Below are 26,795 nucleotides of genomic sequence, written 5' to 3'. Positions count from 1 at the left end.
TATGATACACCTCAGGCGAGATCTTTACTACTGGGCTACGTCCTGCCTTCAATGCTATGATACACCTCAGGTGAGAACTTTACTTTACTACTGGGCTACGTTTACCCGCCTTTCAATGCTATGATACACCTCAGGTGAACTTTACCACTGGGCTACGTCCTGCCTTCAATACTATGATACACTTTACCACTGGGCTACGTCCTGCCTTCAATACTATGATACACCTCAGGTGAGAACTTTACCACTGGGCTACGTCCTGCCTTCAATACTATGATACACCTCAGGTGAGAACTTTACCACTGGGCTACGTCCTGCCTTCAATGCTATGGGTGAGAACTTTACCACTGGGCTACGTCCCGCCTTCAATGCTATGATACACCTCAGGTGAGAACTTTACTACTGGGCTACGTCCTGCCTTCAATACTATGATACACCTCAGGTGAGAACTTTACCACTGGGCTACGTCCTGCCTTCAATGCTATGATACACCTCAGGTGAGAACTTTACCACTGGGCTACGTCCTGCCTTCAATGCTATGATACACCTCAGGTGAATGATGATACACCTTGAGAACTACCACTGGGCTACGTCCTGCCTTCAATGCTATGATACACCTCAGGTGAGAACTTTACCACTGGGCTACGTCCTGCCTTCAATAGCACCTCAGGTGAGAACTTTACCACTGGGCTACGTCCTGCCTTCAATACTATGATACACCTCAGGTGAGAACTTTACCACTGGGCTACGTCCTGCCTTCAATGCTATGATACACCTCAGGTGAGAACTTTACCACTGGGCTACGTCCTGCCTTCAATGCTATGATACACCTCAGGCGAGAACTTTACTACTGGGCTACGTCCTGCCTTCAATGCTATGATACACCTCAGGCGAGAACTTTACTACTGGGCTACGTCCTGCCTTCAATGCTATGATACACCTCAGGCGAGAACTTTACTACTGGGCTACGTCCTGCCTTCAATGCTATGATACACCTCAGGCGAGAACTTTACTACTGGGCTACGTCCTGCCTTCAATGCTATGATACACCTCAGGTGAGAACTTTACTACTGGGCTACGTCCTGCCTTCAATACTATGATACACCTCAGGCGAGAACTTTACCACTGGGCTACGTCCTGCCTTCAATACTATGATACACCTCAGGCGAGATCTTTACCACTGGGCTACGTCCTGCCTTCAATACTATGATACACCGCAGGCGAGATCTTTACCACTGGGCTACGAGCATTTTACCACTGAGCTACATGTACGTCCTGTCCCATATTCAAAATAAAACTATTCAAAGTAAAAAATGAGACCACACCGAAACAATAAGGGAGATAGAAAGAAGTCAGACAGTCTTGTTACCATGTCGGGGCCAGCTTGATGTGCAGTCGGTCTGAGATCGATCCCCGTCGGTGGACCCATTGGGCTATTTCTCGTTCCAGCCAGTGCAAACAGACTGGTATAATCAAAGGCTGAGGTATGTGCTATCCTGTCTGTGGGATGGTGCATATAAAAGATCCCTTGCTACTAATGGAAAAATGCAGCAGGTTTTCTCTCTAAGACTATAAGTCAAAATTACTAAATGTTTGACATCCAATAGCCGATGTTTGTTTAATAAATCAATGTGCTCTAGTTAACAAAAAGGTTTGGTTTGTTTAACAACACCACTAGAACACATTGATTTATTGATTATCAGCTATTGGATGTCAAACACATGGTCATTTTGAGTCATGGAGAGGAAACCCGCTACTTTTTTTCCTTAGTAGCAAGCGATCTTTTATATGCACCATCCAAAAGACAAGATAGCACATACCACGGCCTTTGTTATACCAGTCGTGGTACACTAGCTGGGTAGAGAAATAACCTAATGAACCCTCCGACTGACCGCGAATCAAGCAAGCCCTTTACCATTGGGCTATACCCCCTCCCCTTGGCTGACATGTGAATACCTTCGTTCTGAGAGGTACAAACTCCGGGAAGTTTTTCTCGTAGAAGTCGTCGAGAGACCGACAGTACTTGCTGTAGCTGATGAGCCAGTTGATAGACGGGAAGTGTTTTCTCTGCGCCAGCTTTTTGTCCAGGCCCCAGAACACCTGTACAATACCAAGTGTCGCTGAGGTGACGGGGTCCGAGAAATCACCACCAGGTGGCGACACACTGAAAAATTGGAAATATTGTGAATACCGATTCACTACAATGTACTTGAGTAAAAATGCATTATAATCTTTCTTAGCAGCAATTAAAAAAACCCAATGAAATAGCCCATAAGAATTATAACCAATTCTCCATATGGTAGTGCATTCTGACCAGTACTGCCATAAAAACAACAAATGAAAAGGAAGTAAGGAAATGGTTTATTTAACGATGCACTCAACACATTTTATTTATGGTTATATGGCGTCAGACATATGATTAAGGACCACACAGATATTGAGAGATGAAACCCGCTGTCGCCACTTCATGGGCTACTCTTTTTTCGATTAGCAGCAAGGGATCTTTTATATGCACCATCCCATAAACAGGATAGCACATACCACAGCCTTTGATGTACCAGTCGTGGTGCACTGGCTGGAGCGAGAAATAGCGCAATGGGTCCACTGACGGGGATCGATCCCAAACCGACCGCTCATCAAGCAAGCACTATACCACTGGGCCTTTAGCCATGGGATTAGTCTGACCACTTCAGCATGTCTTCCCTTTACCTGGACAAAGTAAAGTTTGTTTTATTTAACGACGCCGCTAGAGCACATTGATTTTTTATCTTATCATCGGCTATTGGACGTCAAACATATGGTTATTCTGACACTGTTTTTAGAGGAAACCCGCTGTCGCCACATAGGCTACTCTTTTTACGACAGGCAGCAAGGGATCTTTTATTTGCGCTTCCCACAGGCAGGATAGCACAAACCATGGCCTTTGTTGAACCAGTTGTGGATCACTGGTCGGTGCAAGTGGTTTACAGCCTTGCGGAGCACTCACTCATGGTTTGGAGTCGGTATCTCGATTAAAAATCCCATGCCTCGACTGGGATCCGAACCCAGTACCTACCAGCCTGTAGACCGATGGCCTGCCACGATGCCACCGAGGCCGGTTTACCTGAACAAGAATTACCACTCAAAGAAAGCTGTTAGTTAAAGTCCGAACCAAAATGTTAACAACTACGAACAATTGCTCTCCTACCTTTATTTTTCATTAGATTTTACCTACATTTTGTCCAGACAGAAACCTTGAAAAAACCATTACAATGACACAGATTCTACATACTAGATGATAACCATGTCACCTATATCGACTTCGTTGAGATCACATAGGGCAAAAAGCATGTAATTTTGTGCCGGCTGCCATTTTGACTTTTTATGGAATATTCTCCAAGAGGGGTGAAAGGATATACATGTAACTTAATCTACCAACGTCATAACATGTTATAAAAGCAAACGTGATTTTATTATAATTATTTTTATTTTTATTTAATGATACCACTAGAGATCATTGATTTTATATTAATTATGTCACATACTTTGAAGGCTTCCACCCCTTTTGAAGAGTATTCCATAAAAAAAAAAAAAATGGCAGACGGCAGAAAACTGCATGTAATTTGCCCTATGCTATCTCAGTGAAGTCAATACTGGCGATATCGTTACAGTCTCACATGCGGAATCTGTGTCACTGTAATGGGTTTTTCACACCTTGTGTCTGGACAAAATTTGGGGGAAACATAACGGTAATTAAAGGTAGGAGAGTAATTTATTGTAGTAGTTAACAATTTGGTTCGGACTTTAGAATAATAATAATCTCTGTACTCACGCTCCGACAATACTGACGGATCCCTCACGCTGCGGGTTACCCAGACACTTGACGCGCCCAGCTCGCTCGTAGAAGGAGGCGAGTCGCGCGCCGAGGTACGCGGGGTAACCCGAGTCGGCGGGCATCTCTGCGAGTCGCCCAGAGATCTCCCTCAACGCCTCCGCCCACCGCGACGTCGAGTCGGCCATCATAGACACGTTGTAGCCCATGTCTCGGAAGTACTCCGACAGCGTGATGCCTGGAGACAGAACAAATTATAATCATGAAACTGAAAGGTACATGTACAGCACCAGATAAAGATATAGAATTCTATAGTCCTTCCCATCCTCCTACAAAAATGATGTTGGTAAATAATTTCAGTCTGGTTTGTGAAAATAAAAATGAAAGTGTTTTGGAAATAACAAAAATATACTATTTTTGTGTGCAATTCAGAAATAAATAACTTGTAAGTCCCAAAGTATGAAAAAATGCATTCCCTGTGGGACGGACTATATATATAGAATAAATTATTATTCTGCTACTAACAGGATATGACTTTGCTTTATCCGTCATCATATTCTGTCAGTAGAAATTGGCTCAATTCACTCATGCGAGATAAACGGTAGTGCCTCGTAGCTCATTGAGTATTCTCTAAGTCCCACACCAGGCCCAACAAAATTTCAAATTTCCTAAGTTCAAGGGCAATAACTCTGTCAAAGTTTAACTGTAAATGATAAAGTTATACACAAACTTTCAGCACAATATTTTAAAGGCATTACAAAAATTGAGTCAGATAAACTATATGAAGGACAGACAGAAAGACAGACAGACAGACAGAGACAAAACGTCTAGTCCCTACCAGTCCGTAACTGAAAGACGTCTACCTGTATAGATCGAAGCCTCCCGAGCAGCTACCGGCATGTTGGATGTGTTGGCCACCAGAGCTGTTCTCTTCATGATACTCTCTGGTTTCCCATCCACCTCCATCGTCAGCTGGGAATAGTAAACAACCCGTATATAACATGATGAATTTAATTACACTGTTGACATCAAGGTTTCCTCATCTACCTCCATCGACAGCTGGGAATAGTAAACAACCCGTATATATAACATGATGAATTTAATTACACTGTCGACATCAAGGTTTCCTCATCTACCTCCATCGACAGCTGGGAATAGTAAACAACCCGTATATAACATGATGAATTTAATTATACTGTCGACATCAAGGTTTCCCCATCTACCTCCATCGTCAGTTGGGAATAGTAAACAACCCGTATATAACATGATGAATATAATTATACTGTCGACATCAAGGTTTCCTCATCTACCTCCATCGTCAGCTGGGAATAGTAAACAACCCGTATATAACATGATGAATATAATTATACTGTCGACATCAAGGTTTCCTCATCTACCTCCATTGTCAGTTAGGAAAACTCAGAGAAGAAATAAATGTTGGTTTTACATTTTCTAGACAAGTAGTCTTCAGAAGAAGACAAGTAGTCTTCAGAAGAAGCCCAGTGGTAAAGCGCTTGCTTGATGTGTGGTCAATTTGGGATCGATCCCCGTCAGTGGGCTCATTGCGCTATTTCTTGCTCCAGCCAGTGCACCACAACTGGTACATCAAAGGCCGTGGTATGAGCTATCCTGTTTATAGGATGGTGTATATAAAAGATCCCTTGCTGCTAATCGAAAAGAGTAGCCCAAGAAGTGGTGACAGTGGGTTTTCTCCCTCAATATCTGCGTGGTCCATAACCATATGCCCGACGCCCTATAACCGTAAATAAAATGTTTTTGAGTGCGTCGTTAAATAAAGCATTTCCTTCATTAGCAGCTAGGGATCTTTTATATGCACCTTTTCAAAGACAAGACAACACATACAGACAGGACCATATGGTTTAGGAAGAAACTCACTGCCACCTCTCCATGGGCTAATCTTTTTCATTAGCAGCAAGGGGGCAAAAAAAAAAAAAAACATGTTTTATTTAACGACGCACTCAACACATTTTAGTTACGGTTATATGGCATCAGACATATGGTTAAGGACCACACAGATATTGAGAGAGGAAACCCACTGTGGCCACTTCATGGGCTACTCTTTTCGATTAGCAGCAAGGGATCTTTTATATGCACATCCCACAGACAGGGTAGTACATACCACGGCCTTTGATATACCAGTCGTGGTGCACTGGCTGAAACGAGAAATAAGCCAATGGGCCCACTGATGGGGATCGATCCCAGACAGACCGCGCATCGAGCAAGCGCTCTACCACTGGGCTACGTCCCACCCCTAGCAGCAAAGGATTTTTTATATGCACCATCGCACAGATGGCATAGTACATACATGTACCACAGCTTTTGTCACTTCAGTTGTGGATCACTGGGCTGGAACGAGAAAAATCCAAAATGTGTCCATCGACAGGGATCGATCTTAGATCAATCAAGATTCAGGCAAGCATTTTACGCCCCCACCACCCCTCCAAATAATATAGTTGGTATGAGAAATAGCCCAAATGTGCCCATAAACAGGGAATATATCAATCTTATATCAGGCTATGTTCCACCCCCAGTCACGAAAATGTGAAAGTTAAAGTTTGGTTTGTTTAATAAAACCACTTGAGCACATTGTCACTGTGACAATGACATTGATTTATTAATCATCGGTCAAAATATGAAAAGGTTAAAGGGACATTCCCTAGTTTTTAAACACTAAGGCATATTTTTTACCATTAGAGCCGTTTTTGATAACTGAAATCATACTTTACTTAGATTTTATTGCTTAGATTATCCACTTCCGTACATTTGAAGTGTTTTCGGTCATCCTAGTGTTTTTAATATCACAAAATGCACTTCTGATATTTTTAAAACGCACGTGCGTCTGAGAAGTAACAGCTATGGAGTCTATTTTTAGAGGGTATTTCACCATTTCAAAGTCACAGACTCGTGTTTCACTTAATTGTAACTCCATCCAAATGTGTTACAGGTTTGTAGAGTAACTGAACTTAGTGTTAAGTTTCACGGGTTGAGACTAGGGTCTGTTCCTTTAACTAATATATAAAACATTCAGGGCTTCTAGAATTTTTATAAAATCCACTAGTCTACAGGCTGGTAGGTACTGGGTTCAGATCCCAGTCGAGGCATGGGATTTTTAATCCAGATACCGACTCCAAACCCTGAGTGAGTGCTCCGCAAGGCTCAATGGGTAGGTGTAAACCACTTGCACTGACCAGTGATCCATAACTGGTTCAACAAAGGCCATGGTTTGTGCTATCCTGCCTGTGGGAAGCGCAAATAAAAGATCCCTTGCTGCCAATCGGAAGAGTAGCCCATGCAGTGGCGACAGCGGGTTTCCTCTCAAAATCTGTGTGGTCCTTAACCATATGTCTGACGCCATATAACCGTAAATAAAATGTGTTGAGTGCGTTGTTAAATAAAACACTTCTTTCTATGTATAAAATCCAAGGCTTCTAGAATTTCGTTTAAATCCACTAGCCATAGGATCAGTGATTTTTTTAATTTCCAAGCCACGATTAAAAATTTACTAGCCCTACTTTACTTTAAGTTAATACAATTTTACTAAATAATAGTAATAATCAGATATGTCACTTAAAGATGGACACAGAGCTTAAAAACACTAACATTGGGGTGTGGGTGTGGAGGGCAGGATAGACTTAACTGCAACATTTGACCAAATATTTTCACTACCCATCGGGCATGGCAATAGTAGTTATTTAGAATCCCTGAAACATGTGATGTTACGTACCTCAGGGAAATCCCTCAACACTTCAGACATCTCGTTTCCTCGCTCTCCACAACCGACGTAAATGATGACATCGCTGTTCGAGTATTTTGACAGCGACTGGGAGATAACGGTTTTACCACAACCAAACGCGCCCGGAATCGCAGTCGTTCCGCCCTGCACACAGCTGTAAACAAACACAGCACAATACATGTACCAACAATAAAAGGAAAGGAAAAGTTAAAGTTTGTTTTGTTTAATGAAACCACTAGAGCACATTGATGTATTAATCATTGGCTATTAGATATCAATCATTTGGTAATTTCACATATAGTCTTAGAGAGGAAACCTGTTACCAACAATAAAGGAAAGGAAAAGTTAATAGTTTGTTTTGTTTAACGACACCACTAGAGCACATTGATTTACAATACGTAACTTTATTTACCATCTATTGTATTAAAATTGAATGGTGTAAAGAATATGCCTCTGAAAAATTTCAGTTAAAAGAAAACAACAGGAGTCCAATTCCCATAAACGAAAGTTAAATTTGTTTTGTTTAACAACACCACTAGAGCATATTGATTTATTAATCATTGGCTATTGGATGTCAAACATTTGGTAATTTTGACAGTCTTAGAGAGGAAACCTGCTACCAACAATAAAGGAAAGGAAATGTTAAAGTTTGTTTTGTTTTAAGACACCACTAGAGCACATTGATTTATTAATCATCGGCTATTGGATTGTCAAACATTTGGTAATTTTTGACATATACATTGTAGTCTTAGAGAGAAAACCAGCTACATTTTTCCGTTAGTAGCAAGGGATCTTTTACATGCACCATCCCAAACAGGATAGCACATACCACAGTCTTTGGTATACCAGTCGTGGTAAAGGAAAGGAATGCAGGCTTAATATTTCATCAAATCGACCAAAATCTATTTAGATTCTTGAAATTTTATGACACAGGAGTCTATGGGAATTCAATTTTTTTTCATAAATTCCTTTACGTTTGAACATTTGATGTCGGACGATAAGATTAATGAGAATCTATAGCTTTACCCATCAGGGAACGTTGTTTTCTTACAGTGGTATTCACTACAAATTATTTATTTATTAACAAATTGTTTTCTAAATTGCACACAAAAATAGTCTTTTTTATTTTATTTCCAAAACAATTTTACTTTTCTTTTTACGTCAAATCGTCAGGGTGGGACGTATCCCACCGGTAAAGTGCTCGCTTGATGCACGGATGATTTAGCATCAATCCCCATCAGTTAGCCAAATGGGCTATTTCTCACTCCAGCCAGTGCACCATGACTGGTATATCAAAGGTCGTGGTATGTGCTATCCTGTCTGTGGGATGGTGCAAATAAAAGATCCCTTGCTACTAATGGAAAAAAATGGATCGATTCCAGACTGACGGTGCATCAGGCGAGCGCTTTACCACTGGGTATATGAGTGTATACAAATGTCTTACATATCTGTGTAGGACATCACCGTTGTGTATCAAAATCGTATACATGTACATGTATGTTGGAGATGTTTCTGAGAGATCGTGACCCAGCTTAGTGTTATTGTAAAGTGACGTCATTGGAATACTGACGTCATTCAAATTCAAAATTAGCTGTATTATTACACTGATTCGACAAATTAAAATGCTCGCTTTTCATCAATTTCATTTTCCCGAGTAGTTGGCAAGTGTTTTATAGAGTGCTCTATTTTCTAAGGAAAACTGATCTGTTAGTACAGTAGTGATTTGGTTATGACGTGGTATGTATGCTTAAAGCCAAGTATTCATACGTCATGACCCAGAGTTAGGCTACGTTCCGTAACAACATAATTTAATTAATTATATTGTTTACATTTTCATTGTTTCGAGGTATGTAAGAAATAGAATACTACATTCGTGTCCGTTTGATACCATTTATCTTACAACTCGTTGTTTAAAAACGTATTTAACTCGCTTTTGCTCATTGGATACGATTTTAAACAACTCGTTATAAGATAAATGGTATAAACGGAAACTCATGTATTATTCTCTATATCTATTCTGCCGGGTTTTTTTCCCGAAACTCACGGGAAGAGTGAATCCAGGACCCTCTGTCCAGTGAGCAGTGGGTAGTTGGCAGCCAGTTTATCGGCCACTGGTCGCATCTGTCGTACGGGCCAGACTTGCAGCATACTGAACTTGGACTTCTCGCCATCAAACTCCGTCTCCAGTATCACTTCCTGCAACACAAAACAGTGAAACCGTTTTGAAGCATATTTTTATTACTCTAAAAACAAATGATTTGCAGGGCTTGAACTTAACATGTTGTTACCTATGACAATTTTGAAATGTCTTTGCAAAAAAACACCAAAAAAAAGCAAAAAAAAACAAAACAACAACAACCAAAATGTTTTTTCTTTAAAAGCAATTTACTGTAGTTGCATTTTTAAACTTGTCCGTCAGAATTTTTACTCGCTTTTGGCGAGCGGGCGAGTACTTTCTATACCCCTGAGTACGATACAGAGGCTTGTTTAATAATCTCTAACATATACTACTCAACCGTTGCTACCTGGGGGTATATCGAATATATGTCAGCAATTTGTGCACATCTAAAATTTATGCAATAGGTGGTCAATGGGACTATGTAGTTTGGATGGTCCATACATTCCCACAATTATGCACGACAAATGCATTTACATGACATGTTTTTCCTAATATCCCTAACGAAATTTGAGTAGTATCAGAGCTCTCAAGTTGGAACTTTTGCAACGAGTGAGATTTTGTCTGGTCGGAGTCCGACATCGTGAATGAGAATAAACCGGCGCAGGAAATAAGCGCGCTGACAATTGGTCAAGGTTCGAGATTCTGACAACGTGGACACCTATTATATGATTTTAATGCCTTACGTTGCTTAACCGGGCCGGACGCCAGTCGCAGGCTTGTTTGTCGGTCGTCGAGATCGAATGAACAACAAAAAATATATATGTATAATTTTTTTTTTTGCTATAATGTTTAAAATGCGTGAGAAAATCATGTACCGGCGTTCAAATGCGCGAGTCTCACGCCGAATACGTGAGACTTGACAGCACTGTAGTATATTTACTATGACCTTCTATTTAAGCCTGTAACTTGACTACAGAGAAGGAAACGTACGTTGACGTCATAGGAGCCTGGTTCCGCGACGTACGTGACTGTTCCCTTCGCACGCGGCGGCACCATGATCTTGTGTTTGATGAGGATGTTCTCGTACACAACGCCATACACATCGCCCCCAGTCATGTGACTTCCGACCTGAAAGCAAAATAATACCACTACAATTATTGCAATATAAAGTTCAATCCTGTTGGCTCGAACCCCGCCGGTGCTTGAGAAAGTGTTCAACCCATCGGGTACATGTAGTTCGACCTACAATGTAACCACAACGTAAACATTGTGTAAAGTGTAACTCGGGACTTCGATTTTGGTTCAACCCAACGAGATCCTACTGTATTTTTTTTTAAAAAGATCAAATTAAAGTTTGTTTGTATAATGACACCACTAGAGCACATTGATTTATTAATAATCAGCTACTGAATGTCAAACATTTGGTACATATATCCATTAGTAACAGATTTGTTTTACATGTATATACATGTATATACATATATATACATGTATATACATATATATATATATATATATATATATATATATATATATATATATATATATATATATATATATATATATACATATACACACATATATATATACACATATGTGTGCACTTTCCAAGACAGGATAGCACATACCATATCTTTTGATATACCAGTCATGGTGCATTGGCTAGAATATTTTTAAAAACATAAAATTTTATTTCATAAAATTTAGCAACAAGGGATCTTTTATCTGCAGTATCCCAGACAGGCTAGTACATATCACAGCCTTTGTTACACCAGTTGCGGAGCACCGACTGGAACATGAAATACACCAATAGACCCACCTGCGAGGATTGATCCTAGATCGACCACACATCATCACCATTTAATGGAAGCTTTCACTGTGGCTACCCATCATTTCCCCAAGACTACATGTATATAGTTCAAGGAATGTAAATGTTTGGCTCCCCTTAGCATGTGAATTGTTTTGTTTTTTTAAATACTGCAAAAGGATTAAATATCAATGCTCAATATGGTAATATTATCTTTAAAACGTTATTTAAAAGTTAAAGTTTGTTTTGTTTTACGACACCACTAGAGCACATTGATTTTATTAATTATCAGCTATTGGATGTCAAACATTTGGTAATTTTGACATACAATGTATAGTCTCAGAGAGGAAATGAGCTATATTTTTCCATTAGCAGCAAGGGATCTTTTATCAGCACCATCCCACAGACAGGATAGCACATACCACGACCTTTGATATACCAGTCGTGGTGCACTGGATGGAGCGAGAAATAGCCCAATATGGGCCCATTAACGGGGATCGATCCCACACTGACCATGCATCGGGCGAGCGCTCTACCACTGGGCTACGTCCCGCTCCCATATTATCTTAAATGACAGAATGATAAAGTTAGGGGAAAAACTAATCATGGCAATTAAGGTCAGAATAATCAGGTAAGCAATATGAGTTTGTTATTCTATTTATTACTCCAGCTATTTTTTTTTTTTTTAAAAGCCTTTATTTTTTATATAGCCTATCGGAGTACGGACAATTGCTCACCGGACAATACCTCACCGGACAATTGCTCACCAGACAATTGCTCACCAATAAAGTGAGAAATAGGACAATTGCTCACCTTTATTTTTCATTTCAATTTAAAAAAAAATTTAAATAAAAATTTCATTTCCAGTATCAGTGGGTGTATAGAAATATCAGTTAAACACAATAAAATAACAAAATTAATTCTAAATTAACTATATTTTATTCCAATTCAGCACATCAGTTCAGCATAGAAATGTCAGTTAAACACATTTTAATAAAATAACAAAACTAATTATAAAACAACTATATTTTAAACAAGTTTAGCACATCAGTTCAGTTAAGAAATGTCAGCTAAACACATTTTAATAAAATAACTAATTACTAAAAACAACACACTTTGATCTACCTAAACCAACAATAACATTAATTAAGTGAATTGTGTTATTAACCCAGCTTCGAAGTTGTGCCTTTAGAAATTATATGTTTTATTAACAAAAGAAAACATATCAACGGTGACCACGACATTAGGGTGATCATGAAAAAGGAAAGTAAACAGTAATAATAATAAAGGTGAGCAACTGTCCTATTTCTCACTTTATTGGTGAGCAATTGTCCGGTGAGCAATTGTCCGGAGAGGTATTGTCCGGTGAGCAATTGTCCGGTGAGCAATTGTCCTACATTCAGCCTATCGGCTACACGTTCATGTATATAGAAACAACGTAAATTACATGTGTACTTTACTGTTTTGGGTATTGCTTCAACTTTGTATTTTATTCACGGTTCACAGATAATTTTCAAAACCCAAAGTTCTACTTGTATATATTCTGTAAAAATCTACCATTTTATTACAAGTTTAACACTGAAACCTGAAAGACATAAACGCAAATGTTATCCTATTTTTTCCACCTGTCGAGAGCCTCTATATACATGTAAGTGAGTTTTATTCTCAGTAGTTAAATAATAAACATGTTAAATTACCCCAATGTTAAAAAGTTCGAAATCCCACTTTTTCGACCTGTCGACAGCCTCTACATGTATATAAATGGGTTCTATTCTCAGTGATTAAATAATAAATAAGTTAAATTACTCCGATGTTAAAAAGTTCGAAATCCCACTTTTTCGACCTGTCGACAGCCTCTACATGTATATAAATGGGTTCTATTCTCAGTGATTAAATAATAAATAAGTTAAATTACTCCGATGTTAAAAAGTTCGAAATCCCACTTTTTCGACCTGTCGACAGCCTCTACATGTATATAAATGGGTTCTATTCTCAGTGATTAAATAATAAATAAGTTAAATTACTCCGATGTTAAAAAGTTCGAAATCCCACTTTTTCGACCTGTCGACAGCCTCTACATGTATATAAATGGGTTCTATTCTCAGTGATTAAATAATAAATAAGTTAAATTACTCCGATGTTAAAAAGTTCGAAATCCCACTTTTTCGACCTGTCGACAGCCTCTACATGTATATAAATGGGTTCTATTCTCAGTGCTTAAATAATAAACAAGTTAAATTACCCTGACGTTGAGAGGTTCAAAATCCCACTTCTTCGACCTGTCGAGAGCCGGCGTGTTGACACCTTTAGGAATGTAGATACTCTGGGTTAGGTCACAGATATCTTCAAGGGGTCGCTGAATACCTGAGGGTCAAATACATGTATGTATTACACAATGTCACTTAGTTGATTTTAATAAGGTATGGTACCTGTAGTTAAAGGGACATTCCTGACTTTGCTGCATTGTAAGATGTTTCCGACTAACAAAATAGTTCTACGATTAAACTTACATATTACATCTATTTTTTTGTTTAGAATATCAATGTCTGTATATTCAATGTGTTTCTGGATTTTGTTTTCAAATAATTTTGTACGTACGAAAAAATATATATTAAGAAATAAAATGAAATTTAACCTAGTATAAATATTAGAACGATTAGAAACACATTTAATATACGGCCACTAATATTGTATGCATAAAAATATTTTTGATATGTAATTACAATCGTTAAAAAGTCTCGGTTAGTCGATAACATCTTAAAAATTGCAGCAAACTCAGGAATGTTGATCCCTTTAACAATGAAAGATGACCATTTTAACATACGCAGTCATTTTAGAATTGTATGCAGTGTTCGAGATAAACAAAATTGGGCAGTATCCCAGTTGGATACTAACATTTCAAAATCTGGTATTCCACCTGAGAATTTAGTATTATATGGTATCCCGGTGGGATACTGGGTTCTTGAAGTCTGGTATCCAAAATTAAATTCTGGTATCCCCGGGATATCGGGATACCGTTAATCTTGAACACTGGTATGATGATGGTTAGAAAAGAAAGGAATATAACATAGTGAAAGCTCTCAAAACCGGACCCTCTGTAAACCGGAATTCCCTCAAAACCAGACCCTCTGTAAACCGGAATTCCCTCAAAACCAGACCCTCTGTAAACCAGAATTCTCTCAATACCAGACCCTCTGTAAACCGGAATTCCCTCAAAACCAGACCTTCTGTAAACCGGAATTCCCTCAAAACCAGACCTTCTGTAAACCGGAATTCCCTCAAAACCAGACCCTCTGTAAACCAGAATTCCCTAAAAAACTGATGTTTTTCATGGTCCCTTTCTAAATTTATATATGTATGCAGAAAAGAACCTCTCTAAACCAGATACCTCTTAAAACCAGACTTTTTACTTGGTCCCAAGGGTGTCCGGTTTAGAGGGGTTTCACTTTAAATTTGTAATACATGTACATGGACTAGTACAGTCAACAAATAAAGTTAAGAACACAGCAAAAGTATAATAAATGTATACACATAATACTAATTTATGATACTACCTTTTCGAATACAAGAATTTAAGTATCCAGTGAAATATGTTTGTTTTTTTAAGAAACGAGCAAGAAATGTTTTATTTTACGATGCACTCAACACATTTTATTTACAGTTATATAGTGTCAAACATATGGTGAAGGACCACACAGATAATGAGAGAGGAAACCTGCTGTCGCCACTTCAATGGCTACTCTTTTCGATTAGCAGCAAGGGATCTTTTATATGCACCATCCCACAGACAGGGTAGTACATACATGTACCACAGCCTTTGATATACCAGTCGTGGTGCACTGGCTTGATCGAGAAATAGCCTAATGGGCCAACCGACGGGGATCGATCCCACACCGATCACGCATCAAGTGAGTGCTGTACCACTGGGCTACGTCCCGCCCGTTTAAAAAAATATATCAAAACAACAAAAATGAGAGGGGAAAAAAGGATAAATTCACAGTAGGATATTTATTTTATGAAGGCCCATCATTAATATTACCCATAATCCCATATAATGTCTAAATAATGTAAACGCACACCAAAATACAGATAATAATATTATGTGACGTTATATATATATAATTACTCACCATCAAAGATACTACCCATAATTCCTGGTCCAAGTTCAACTGACAACGGCTTTCCTGTTCTCAGGACAGGGTCACCAACGGTAACACCAGCTTATTCCGAGTTAAGGTAAATATTCATATGGTCACACCAGCATACTGGTTAACAAGCATTCGAACAGTATTGCTATAGGTAGTACTAAACCAAATAACTTCCGGCTGGGTCAAAGCTCGAGGTGCACCGAACTTTTGATAGAGAAGTGAACACCACAAGTCCTGTGATTGGTTATAAATGTGAGTGTGTTGGTTGTAAAAAATAAGTTTCATCTGGGTAAAAAAAAAATTGCAATTTTATTTCATCTAGTACCAATGTTTCAAGTAGCCTTGTGCTTGAAACATGTATGGGGTACCTGTAAAAAAAAGTACTCGAATTTTGTGCGAATCTAGGGTAGTCATAGACGCTACCCGTTATCTCAGAAACGAGCAGCTTGACCCCCATTTTTTTCTGATTCACTTTAAGTGTAAGGGGTGGTAGTATTTATATCCGTGGCGTTTATGTCGGTTGATACGTTGCAGGTAGGAGTTTTAGCCACATATGTTACTATTGTCGTCTATGGGATTTGATTTGGTAGTATACACCCTAAAGAGATGTTCTTATTATGCAATTAGTCACACCGACTTGTCGCATGCAATCATATCGTATTATGGGCTGGACGTAGCCCAGTGGTACAGTGCTCGCTTTCTGTGCGGTCGGTCTGGGATCGATCCCTGTCACGAAATATTGGGACATGGATCATAGTTGATTTCGAGAAAAAATTCTGGTCAGAAAAACAATTATTGGGAATAAAATGAATGGACATAAATACTGGACATCTGGCCACAAATGCACGTAAGTACATGCAACTTTATAAATTTATTGCCTAATTTTAATCAACATTAACTGATCTAAAATATCATAAAAATGAGAGAAAAAAAAATAAAAAAATTAATGATTCAAATATGAACTTTATTTTATGTATTTATAAAAAATATTAAGCGAAAAATATGTAAGAATTATAAATTTGTATCCCCTCTACATGGTTTTTGTCAAACATTAATCCAGTAGTTAGGTTAATAGGGCTCTATTAGTTGAAAACATCTTACAATGAAAACGTTAAAGTCTGTTTATGTTTGGCGACACCAAAAGAACACTTTGATTTATTAATCATTGGCTATTGGTTGTCAAACATTTGTTATTTTTGACATATAGTCTTAGAGAGGAAACCCGCCACATGTTTTCATTAGTAGAACTTAATTAATAAATAATTAATACTATCTCTATAATTAAATGTTTACAAAGGCTGTACAGGGCTCACGCGACCGGGCAAAGTGCATGCATGAGCCCAAACTACGCTCTAACCAGCCTGACTTCGCCATGCTAGTCACTGTAAGGTGAAATCTGTGTTGACTTTTCTAAAATAGCTATCACTTGCAACGTACACAATCACGGATGAATGGTGAAGAACTAGAGGAACACCTACATGTATTCATAGATAACAATTAAGTGTGAAGTGTCTGAGAGTTTGAAGAGAGACTGGCGCCACAAAATCATGCGACAGGCTCACAGATAAGACGGTCTAGCTCAGACAACACCCGTGTCTGGCACTAATAGTTGGCCTAAACATGCTACTGACTGTTGAAGCGTATTGTCAAGTTAAGATAACTTCTTTTTGCGTATTTTATTTTTTTAGATTAAAAATTCAAGTCTCCCTGCTGTTAAAAACTTGGCCCTCTCTAAAGTGTCAGAGAGAAGTAACTTCACCAGGGCTAGCCCTGTCACTCGTCAAATTCGCCAATTGCGCATTTTAGGAACAATTGGCGAATCTTCTTTTAATTTGGCGAAAAAAAATGCATACAATAATTGATAATTGCTGGGAAATGTTTACATTTTTGGACATAATTTGGCAAAATGTTTTCCACACCCAGAGCTAGCCCTGCTTCGCGCTATGGTTTTGACCTCGCGTGAGACCTGGCTGTAAGTTTTGTTACGCTGATAAAGGATACAGGTGTCTTCGTACACTTGAATGGTGGCCATGTCTCCCTCCAGCCTGATGATCTCCCCCACCAGTTCGTCGTGCCCCACCCGCACCAACTCGTACATCGCCGCGCCCGCCATCTGCTGAGCCGTAACCACTGGAATGAACGAATGAATTATTAATTAAAAAACGAATGAATGAATGTATAACGACATCCCAGCACAAAAATACACATCGGCTATTGGGTGTCAAACATAGGTATAGTAATGAATTAATGAATTAATGAATGTATAATGACACCTCAGCACAAAAAAGAAACACTTATAAGTGAAATATACTTGACTCAGGGCTTGAACTTGAGAATTTGTCTCCCACAGCAAAGAATTGCCATGGGTGAAACGGCTCACCGACGGCAATTTTGAGCCTGCTTATGGCATTTTTGTTTAAAGTGACGTTTGCAGCAAATAAACATGACCAGAAGGTTGTTTTGTTCTATGTAGACATATTTTAAATGCACAAATGTTGAATACTGGCAGATAATATACACTAGGTGTATACATTTTGTCATTGTTGAGGAGCTTTAGCGACAGGACTTTTGTGCCATTGGTGATGATCTCTACCTATGGCAATTTATATATCAAGGATGGCAATTGCTGTCGGTGCCATCATTAAGTTCGAGCCCTGTTCACTTATATGCCACTTATAAGTGGCATATAAGTTACCTATATATTGGTATAAGTGATGTATCAGTGTGTATAAGTGTAAGTGAAAAGAATGGTTAACTGATACTTCACTGATACTCCACATATATTACACCTGTAAGTGGTTTATCAGTGGTATAACTGAACTGGAGTTGGAAATTTTTCTTGTTGTTTCTATAAGTGAAATATTAGTTTGAAGATAGTCCTTTTGCAAAGGAAATGATGAAATATTAGTCTGGAAACATTGTAAGTCCAAAACATTTTCATGGTTATTTTTCTTTAATTCGTAACTTCTCATAGTCTTTATCGAATTTATTGGGAACAGTGGCTAAACAACCAAACATACATGTAACATTAATGTAAAATTCTAAAATTATTAATAAAAATAGTGTACACAACAATGAAATTAAATATGAAAAAGACAAAAATAAAACTCTATGGTGAGACCATAAAAACAATGTATGGAGCTGTGGTAAACATACCGATATTGATCCGAAATATAAAGACAAAAAACAAAAAACACACACAGATTTGAAAGTAACAGCTGCAAAACAATAAACACAACTTAACCAAAACAAAAATTAAATTGTAAAGACAAAAATAAATGGTGTGGTCAGACCATGGAAACAAAAGCTTGTTTTGTTTAATGACACCACTAGAGCACATTGATTAATTAATTTTGGCTACTGGATGTCAAACATTTGCCAATTATGACTCAGTAGTCATCAGAAGAAACCCGCTACATTTTCCATTAGTATAGCAAGGGGTCGTTAATATGCACCATGCCACAGAAAGGATAGCACATACCATGGCATTTGATACACCAGTCGTGGTACACTGGCTGGAAAAATAATATCTTGTAATGATAGATAATTTATTGAAAAAAATATATATTAAAAATTGTGATTTGTACAATTTTTGAAGTTTAATTGATATACATGTACATGTATACCGATATATATATAATTTGGGAAATTGTATTGCTTACCAAAAGCTAGCTCTAACATAAAATGAAAACATGTACCGAACTGATATTACTAGACTTAATAGAAATGTAGAAAAGTTTGCGGTCGACAACCAGCATACGTAAAAAGATCTAAAAATAACACATATAAAAAGTTAAATTAAAAAAATTACACGTACAATAAGATAGATCCAATGTGGTAGAAACTAATTAATCCACATGAAAAAAAAACTTGATTAAACCAACCAAAAAGCCAGGATGGCTTAGATTTCTGAAGAGTAAAAAAAAAGAGATGTTCGGACCGTATCTGAGAAAGAGAAAGAAGGTACACGTAGCTTCAGTCATGTAGATTTTTAATACACGTCATACATGGTCTTACCGGGACCCGATACTGCGTACACATATCCAAACTCAGATTCCTTTGGGTCCAACGCCTTCGCCACCTTTCGTGCTCGTGCTAAACCTCCTGCCTGAAATACACAGAAAACAAATATCACAAAGCAATATAAATATGTATACATGTGGATTCTACATGCTCGCAGGAAACTTCTTTTTTTCTTCAAAATCTTGATTAGCGATATTTCTAATTAAGTGAAAACTGTTTAGTAAGTATTGTTTAATGTTTCAAAATTGTGCAGCAATCTCTGAAACTTGCGTTACTAAACAAAATGTTCCCTGTCAAGTCAAATGAAAATTGATTAGCAGCTACTGTGTAATGTTTTAAAATTGTGTAGCAATCTCTGAAACTCAAAAAACTTTTGTTTTGTTTTACGACACTACCAGAGTACATTATTTTTTCCATTAATAGCAAATAGAATAGCACATACCGTATATTGCCATGTATTAGCCGACTTTTGAAGTCTAGAAATACTTTCCAAAAGAAGAGAGTCGGCTTATACACGGAGGCAACAAATTGGTTCATAAAATTCCGATCGAAAACATTCCCGACCCCCACTTACAAATTTTGATCAGACCCTTTGAGCCTTTCACAGCTTATGTAACAATAATTTGTGCACAATATAAATAATTCACCCCATCATGCAATATTATGTAGTTTTTGGTTCTTGAATGCATTAATAGTTTGATGAATAATAATAAAAATTACTTGTTTTATTGTACCACGGCCGTTGATATATACCAGTCGCGGTGCACTAGCTGGGCCGAGGAAATAGCCCAATGGGCCCACCGGTGGAGATCGATCCTAGACTGACCATGTATCAAGCAAGCACTTTACCACTGGGCTACGTCCCGCCCCACCACCACCAACCCTCCCCCACCACCACCAACCCTCCTCCCCCATCCCCATAATGAACAGGTTCCAAACCACTGAATTTGAAAACAATGTATAATGTACATGTTTTTGTTCTGCTTTACTGTCTTCTTTGTAATATATAATTTATATATATTATTAATATTAAAGTATATAATTATTTGATGGCTATATGTGTAAAACAGTTCCATGCAGCCAGTGCACCATGACTACCTGGTATATCAAAGGATGTGGTATGTGTTGAGCTGTCTGTGGGATGGTGCATATAAAAGATCCCTTGCAGCATTACAATTTAGGAAAAAATATAGCGGGTTTCCTCTGATGAATATGTGTCACAATTACCACATTTGATATCCAATATGGCAATAGCCGATGATTAACTAATCACTGTGCTCAGCCTCAAGTGGTGTTGTTAAAGGGGCATACCCTAGTTTTTAAACACTAACGCATATTTTTGACTATTATAACCATTTTTGATAACTTAAATCATACTTTACTTAGATTTTATTGTTTATATTATCAATTTCCGTACATTCGAAGCGTTTTTGGTCATCCTGGTATTTTTAATATCACAAAATGCATTTCTCATATTTTTAAAAACGCATGTGCGTCTGAGAAGTAACAGTTATGGAGTCAAGTTTTAGACTATTTTTAGAGGTTATTTCACCATTTCAAAGTCACAGACTTGTGTTTCACTCAATTGTAACTTTACCCAAATGTGTTACGTGCATGTTTGTAGATTAACTAAACTTAGTTTTAATTTTCACGGGTTGAAACTAGGGTATGTCCCTTTAAAACATTGTGTGTAAAACATTATTTAAATGAACTAATGAATGAATGAACGTTTAACGACACCCCAGCACAAAAATACACATCAGCTATTGGGTGTCTTAAAAGGTAAGAATGTGGAAATATTTATAATATATATATAAGTATTTAAAACCAGTGTATATATAAAGAGCTGTGTGGAATAGTACAATACAATACAAATATCAAGGTGAGTATATATTTCAAAAGTAAAATATTCATAAATAAAATTCCCTTTAAAAAAAAAAAAATTCAAATGTACACTACAGATACATTTTGTAAGTCACTTTAGAAGTGAAGTGGTTAAAATAACACTCATGATACAGGGTCAACAAATAACTCGAGTACCAAGGAACCATGAGTCTCAAAGTGAGAGATATGACCAGTGATATGTATTATATGTGTACAGTGTGTGTAAAAATGACAGGCCAACATAAGTGAAGAAACTACTGGTACTGTGACCCCTGAATTAGGTCAAGTCATGCCCAGTGGAGATGTGATCACTGATGCATGGAAATAATGTGTATATCTGCTATATACACATGTAGAGTTATTCCTACGGATTAAAAAACTAAATGCTAAGCACGTGTTGATAATTACATTTTATTTCAACATTTGTTTTGTGCTTGTAGACACCAGTCTCGGTGGTGTCAAGATTAAGCCATCGGACATAAAGACTGGTAGGTACTGGGTTCACAGCCCGGTACCGGCTCCCACCCAGAGTGAGTGTTAACGACTCAGTGGGTAGGTGTAAGACTACTACACCCTCTTCTCTCTCACTAACCACTAACTACCAACAACTAACCCACTGTCCTAGTCAAACAACCCAGACACCTGAGGTGTGTGCCCAGGACAGCGTGCTTGAACCGTAATTGGATATAAGCACGAAAATAAGTTTAAATGAAATGAATTCCTACTGATTAGAAAACTAAATGCTAATCATGTGTAGATAGTTACATTTTATTTCAACATTTGATCTTAGTACCACGTCCAGGAAGGAATTTTTTTTATTTAATGACGCATGCACTCATCACATTTTATTTACGGTTAAATGATGTCGGACATGGTTAAGGACCACACTGATACTGAGAGAGGAAACAGGCTGTCTCCACTTCATGGGCTACTCTTTTCGATTAGCAGCAAGGGATCTTTTATATGCACTATCCCACAGACAGGATAGTACATACCACGGCCTTTGGTATACCAGTCGTGGTGCAATGGCTGGAATGAGAAATAGCCCAATCGGCCCACCGATGGTGATCAATCCCAGACTGACCGTGCATCAAGCGAACACTTTACCACTGGTCTACGTCCCATCACAGAATTTTTATATAATCCACTAACCATGGGATCGGTGATTTTTCAAATTTACTATAGCCACAATTAAAAATTAACTAGCCCTACTTCTCTTTAAAATTTTACTAAATTATAGTAATGTTACCTAAATGAAGATAGAGCTTAAAAACACTAACAATTAATGAGTGGGTTTGAGGTGGGGGCAGGATATTCACATAAAAAATTTACAAAATAGATTTAAAGTATGTGCACCATCCCACAGACAGGACAGCATATACCATGACATTTAATATATTAGTTGTAGCAGTTCTACACACTGGCTGGAACGAGAAATAGCCCAACTGTGCATCAGGCGAGCGCTTTAACACTAGGCTATGTCCCAACCCTACCCAAGAATAATTACACCAATGTCAACATTTAAATTGTAAAAACTATTAAAGTTAACATTTTCCTCGACTCGATTATGGAATTTTATAATCCCAATCTAATTAAAATTAGCTCCACTATTACATGTGGACCTAACAGCTAGCAGCCTGTTGGAGCTCATGTCCAGTTGACCTTTCATTTGACCAATCAAAACCTTACTTGCAAAATCATGGCAGTAATTTGAAAAGAATTTGAAAACATTCGGGATTATGCTGAAGGTATACAAAATTATTCAGGTGAATTACGAAGTATGCCGGAAACAATTTTAATATAAAATTTTATATAAAATTCATTTCAAGACGGAAAAAACCAACTGCATGATGGTATAGCCATAAAATCTGTTTATACTAGTATACAATCCAGAGTGTATTACTGCACTCTCCCCCCTGTTTTTTCAATGTTAAAATAGACCAACAAGTTCGCCTATTGCATAAATAGTCTTGCCCAATATTTTTAGAATTTGTATGCTCCCGAATAACAAAGTGTAATTGGTCGATATTTACATTGTTATTTATAGATGAAATGTTACCTGGACATGGGAGTCCACGCAATGCTGTCAGATCTACTGGTAGACCAGTAGAGCTAATTTTAATCAGATTTATTATAATCGATTATTGGAACATCAGTACTATTAGACAATATAATATTATGGTTACCCACAACTTCTTTTGACCAAAACACAGGGTATGCTTTGACTGGCCACCCCAAATAAATGTAGTTTAAAATGTGCTGATGTGTCAGTAACAGACAAACTAAATTTTACTTTGTTTAATGACACCACTAGAGCACACTGATTTATTCATCAGTAGCTATTGGATGGTAAGTTTGACAAGTATGCTTAGAGAGGAAACCTAGCTTGCTACATTATTCCATTAGTAGCAGGGCTCGAACTTAAGAATTTGTCTCCAACGGCAATTTAAAAAAAAAATTACCATGAGTGAAACAGTCCGCCGACGACAATGTTGAGCCTGCCTACAGCAAATTTTTAAAAGTGATATTTGCAGCAAATAAGCCTGACCGAAGGGCTATCTTGTTATATGTAGACATCTTTTAAATGTGCAAATGTTAAATATTAGCAGATAATGTACACCAGGTGAATACATTTCGCCATTGTTGAGCTTTATTGATGGCACAAAAGTGCTATCGGTGATGGTCTCTATCTACGGCAATTTATATCTCAACAACGGCAATTGCCGCCAGTGCCATCGTTAAGTTTGAGTCCTGTAGTAGCAAGGGATCTTTTATATGCACCATCCCAAACACAAGATGGCACATATCACGGCATTTGATCTACCAGTCGCGGTACACTGACTGGAGAAATAATTTCTTGTAATAAACAGTTGGTAATTTTGACCAGCTGTGGTGCAATAAATAAACATTCATTATCTAATTTCATTTCTGTTCAATTATTACATGATTTCAAGTAATAAACTGCTTGACTGATCATACTTAAAAACAGGGAGCTTTATTAGTATATTGTTGAAACTTGTGTCCTCCAGTACCACGGTTTTCGATCAAATGAAGATGCCCATAAATCGGATAATTAAAATGAGCTAAAATCGGTTAATATCAACCGACATTGCTACTTTAAGACAATTGACATCTACATAGGATTATTACCTTTCTGAACAGTATTTTATTTTTAAAATATGCTGCGTGTACACCATGCGAATAACATTAAAATAATCTGTGTAGGCCGATCACGAGTGATGTTTTGTAAATTTCCTGGTTATAAGCTATTTATAGCCCCGGTCTGAGATTTGTAACGCAAAATGGGGTGAAGAAAGAACAGGAAACCTACAAACGCTCGCATATTTCACCAACAAAAACACAACAATTCACAAATTTAATGGATGAGCCAGTTGCAATGAACATTTGTGAATTAAAAAATCGACAGAAATAAATAATTAAATATTATCTTATCGATATATTTAAACAGCAAAGGACACACGACTTACCATGTTAGCTGGATACGTTAATCGATATCATGTGATGAAAATGTTCGGGTCGTTCCGGACATATCCGTATACAGGTCAAAGGTTATTAGGTTTCGCAACCGTGCGATTTACTGTTACGGATACAGCGAGAGAGGTTACACAACCACACAATTACTGTTACGTACAGCTAATAGTATCGGTACCAACTAGCATTAGTCGTTTAGCATGTTTAGCAGATCGGAACAGTTATTGATCTAAAGAAGTGTTCATTATTATTATTATTATCATTATTAATATTATTATTATTATTATTATTATTATTATTAATTTATTTATTTAAAAAAAAATATATATATATATATATATACACTGATTCTCAATAAGGATGTGCATTTCAGTATTTTACGTGCGGCACCATAAAATACTGTCGTCAATTACTCTGGGAAACCAAGTGAGTTTCTAGTCCGAAAAATACCCATGTATTACCTTTGTAACATAATATGTGGACTGGAATTTCAGTTATTTTTTATAGTTCGGCGACATAACATTTCAAATTGGAAATGATCATTTCTGTCTCACTTGAATATATTTTATAACAAATGTATACTACCAATGGAAAAACACTACTGGGTTCAAATATTTGTTATTATCACAAAGTTTGTTAATATTCTGTTGACTTTTTATAAAATTGTTATTAAATGAGGGAACTGAATTAGTATCCCAGGGTCAAACGATGTTGTCTCAAGTAAATGTGAAATGTACGTTACACATTTTATATTTGTTAATATCGCATTTTCTAAGTGAGTTCTGACACTGATGTATATTCGAAATTATTTATTTCTATTGCAGAATCACTTTTATAAGGAAAGACATCACCTTCAATTTAATGCTGAAAATAAACAGCACGACAATTATTTAGTTTGGGCAGCGTATACAAATTCTTGAAATGTATGTTACCGCTGTTTATACAATAATTATCGTTACCAGAAGTTATACCTTGTTATTCAATAATTTAGTTGTATATTCCACTCAAATACTGCATGTTAGCAAATATGCCTTTTATAACAGTATGTTTATAGATATTGATTTGTGCGCGTATGACATGTTCGTTATTGAAATGTACGTTATATGAAATGTATGTTTCTCGTGAAATAAGAAGAATACTTGATTATTAGTACTGCCAAGTGATTTGCAAGGGGATTCCACTTTGTAATCTACGATCTCAGAGACTGAAACACGTGGATGGGAATATTTGCACAGTGTAAAAGTCAAGCTGTGAGTTGATATTTTATTCAGAACAATTTTTGCTTATAGTCAAGTATGAATAAAACTGTTTCTGCTTTAAAAATAAAATTAGATATTTTATGTAATCAATCAGCTGGTGCGTGTTTTGCTACTTTTTATTACTTTTTCTCCACAGTGGACTAAAATAATTGAAATGTACGTTACAATTGGTAACGAACATTTCAACTATCAGGCACCAGTTTGTATTGTTTAATTAATGTTCTTGCTGTAAGTTAAACTTCTTGAATGTTTAGGCCATCATATTGTATTACATTTACAATCAAATTATAAATGTTAGATGTAATTATTTTTAAGTTAAAGCAGTTTTACGTTAATTTAAAATATACTACATCGGTTTCATATAACTAGGATAAATAGAGTGACATTAATTAGAACTACCTCTTCCATTAAAGTTAAAGTACGTGTCATTTAACGGTTAACCTGATTTGACAAAACTATATATTTTGCAATATTTACACATATATTTTATAATTGATTTCT

At 37.2% G+C, this 26,795-nt stretch overlaps 1 protein-coding gene across 1 annotated transcript in view; it reads right to left on the bottom strand.

The window, feature by feature from the left end:
• Positions 1-25,067, bottom strand: part of LOC121386261 (V-type proton ATPase catalytic subunit A) — a 34,063-nt gene extending 8,996 nt beyond the window's left edge. Inside the window, exons 1-11 of the mRNA XM_041517104.1 lie at positions 25,032-25,067; positions 19,654-19,744; positions 17,638-17,766; positions 15,619-15,708; positions 13,731-13,852; positions 10,672-10,809; positions 9,607-9,758; positions 7,554-7,716; positions 4,672-4,780; positions 3,809-4,046; positions 1,954-2,161 (exon numbers count right to left, since the gene is read on the bottom strand). Of these exons, the coding sequence (XP_041373038.1) occupies positions 1,954-2,161; positions 3,809-4,046; positions 4,672-4,780; positions 7,554-7,716; positions 9,607-9,758; positions 10,672-10,809; positions 13,731-13,852; positions 15,619-15,708; positions 17,638-17,766; positions 19,654-19,744; positions 25,032-25,034 (1,443 nt within the window). The 5' untranslated portion in view covers positions 25,035-25,067. The remainder of the gene's footprint in view (positions 1-1,953; positions 2,162-3,808; positions 4,047-4,671; positions 4,781-7,553; positions 7,717-9,606; positions 9,759-10,671; positions 10,810-13,730; positions 13,853-15,618; positions 15,709-17,637; positions 17,767-19,653; positions 19,745-25,031) is intronic.
• Between the last annotated feature and the right edge of the window lie 1,728 nt (positions 25,068-26,795).

This window comes from Gigantopelta aegis, chromosome 12, assembly GCF_016097555.1.
Source record: "Gigantopelta aegis isolate Gae_Host chromosome 12, Gae_host_genome, whole genome shotgun sequence".
Lineage (NCBI taxonomy): Eukaryota > Metazoa > Mollusca > Gastropoda > Neomphalida > Peltospiridae > Gigantopelta > Gigantopelta aegis.
This window is presented reverse-complemented; position numbering and strand designations above follow the sequence as displayed.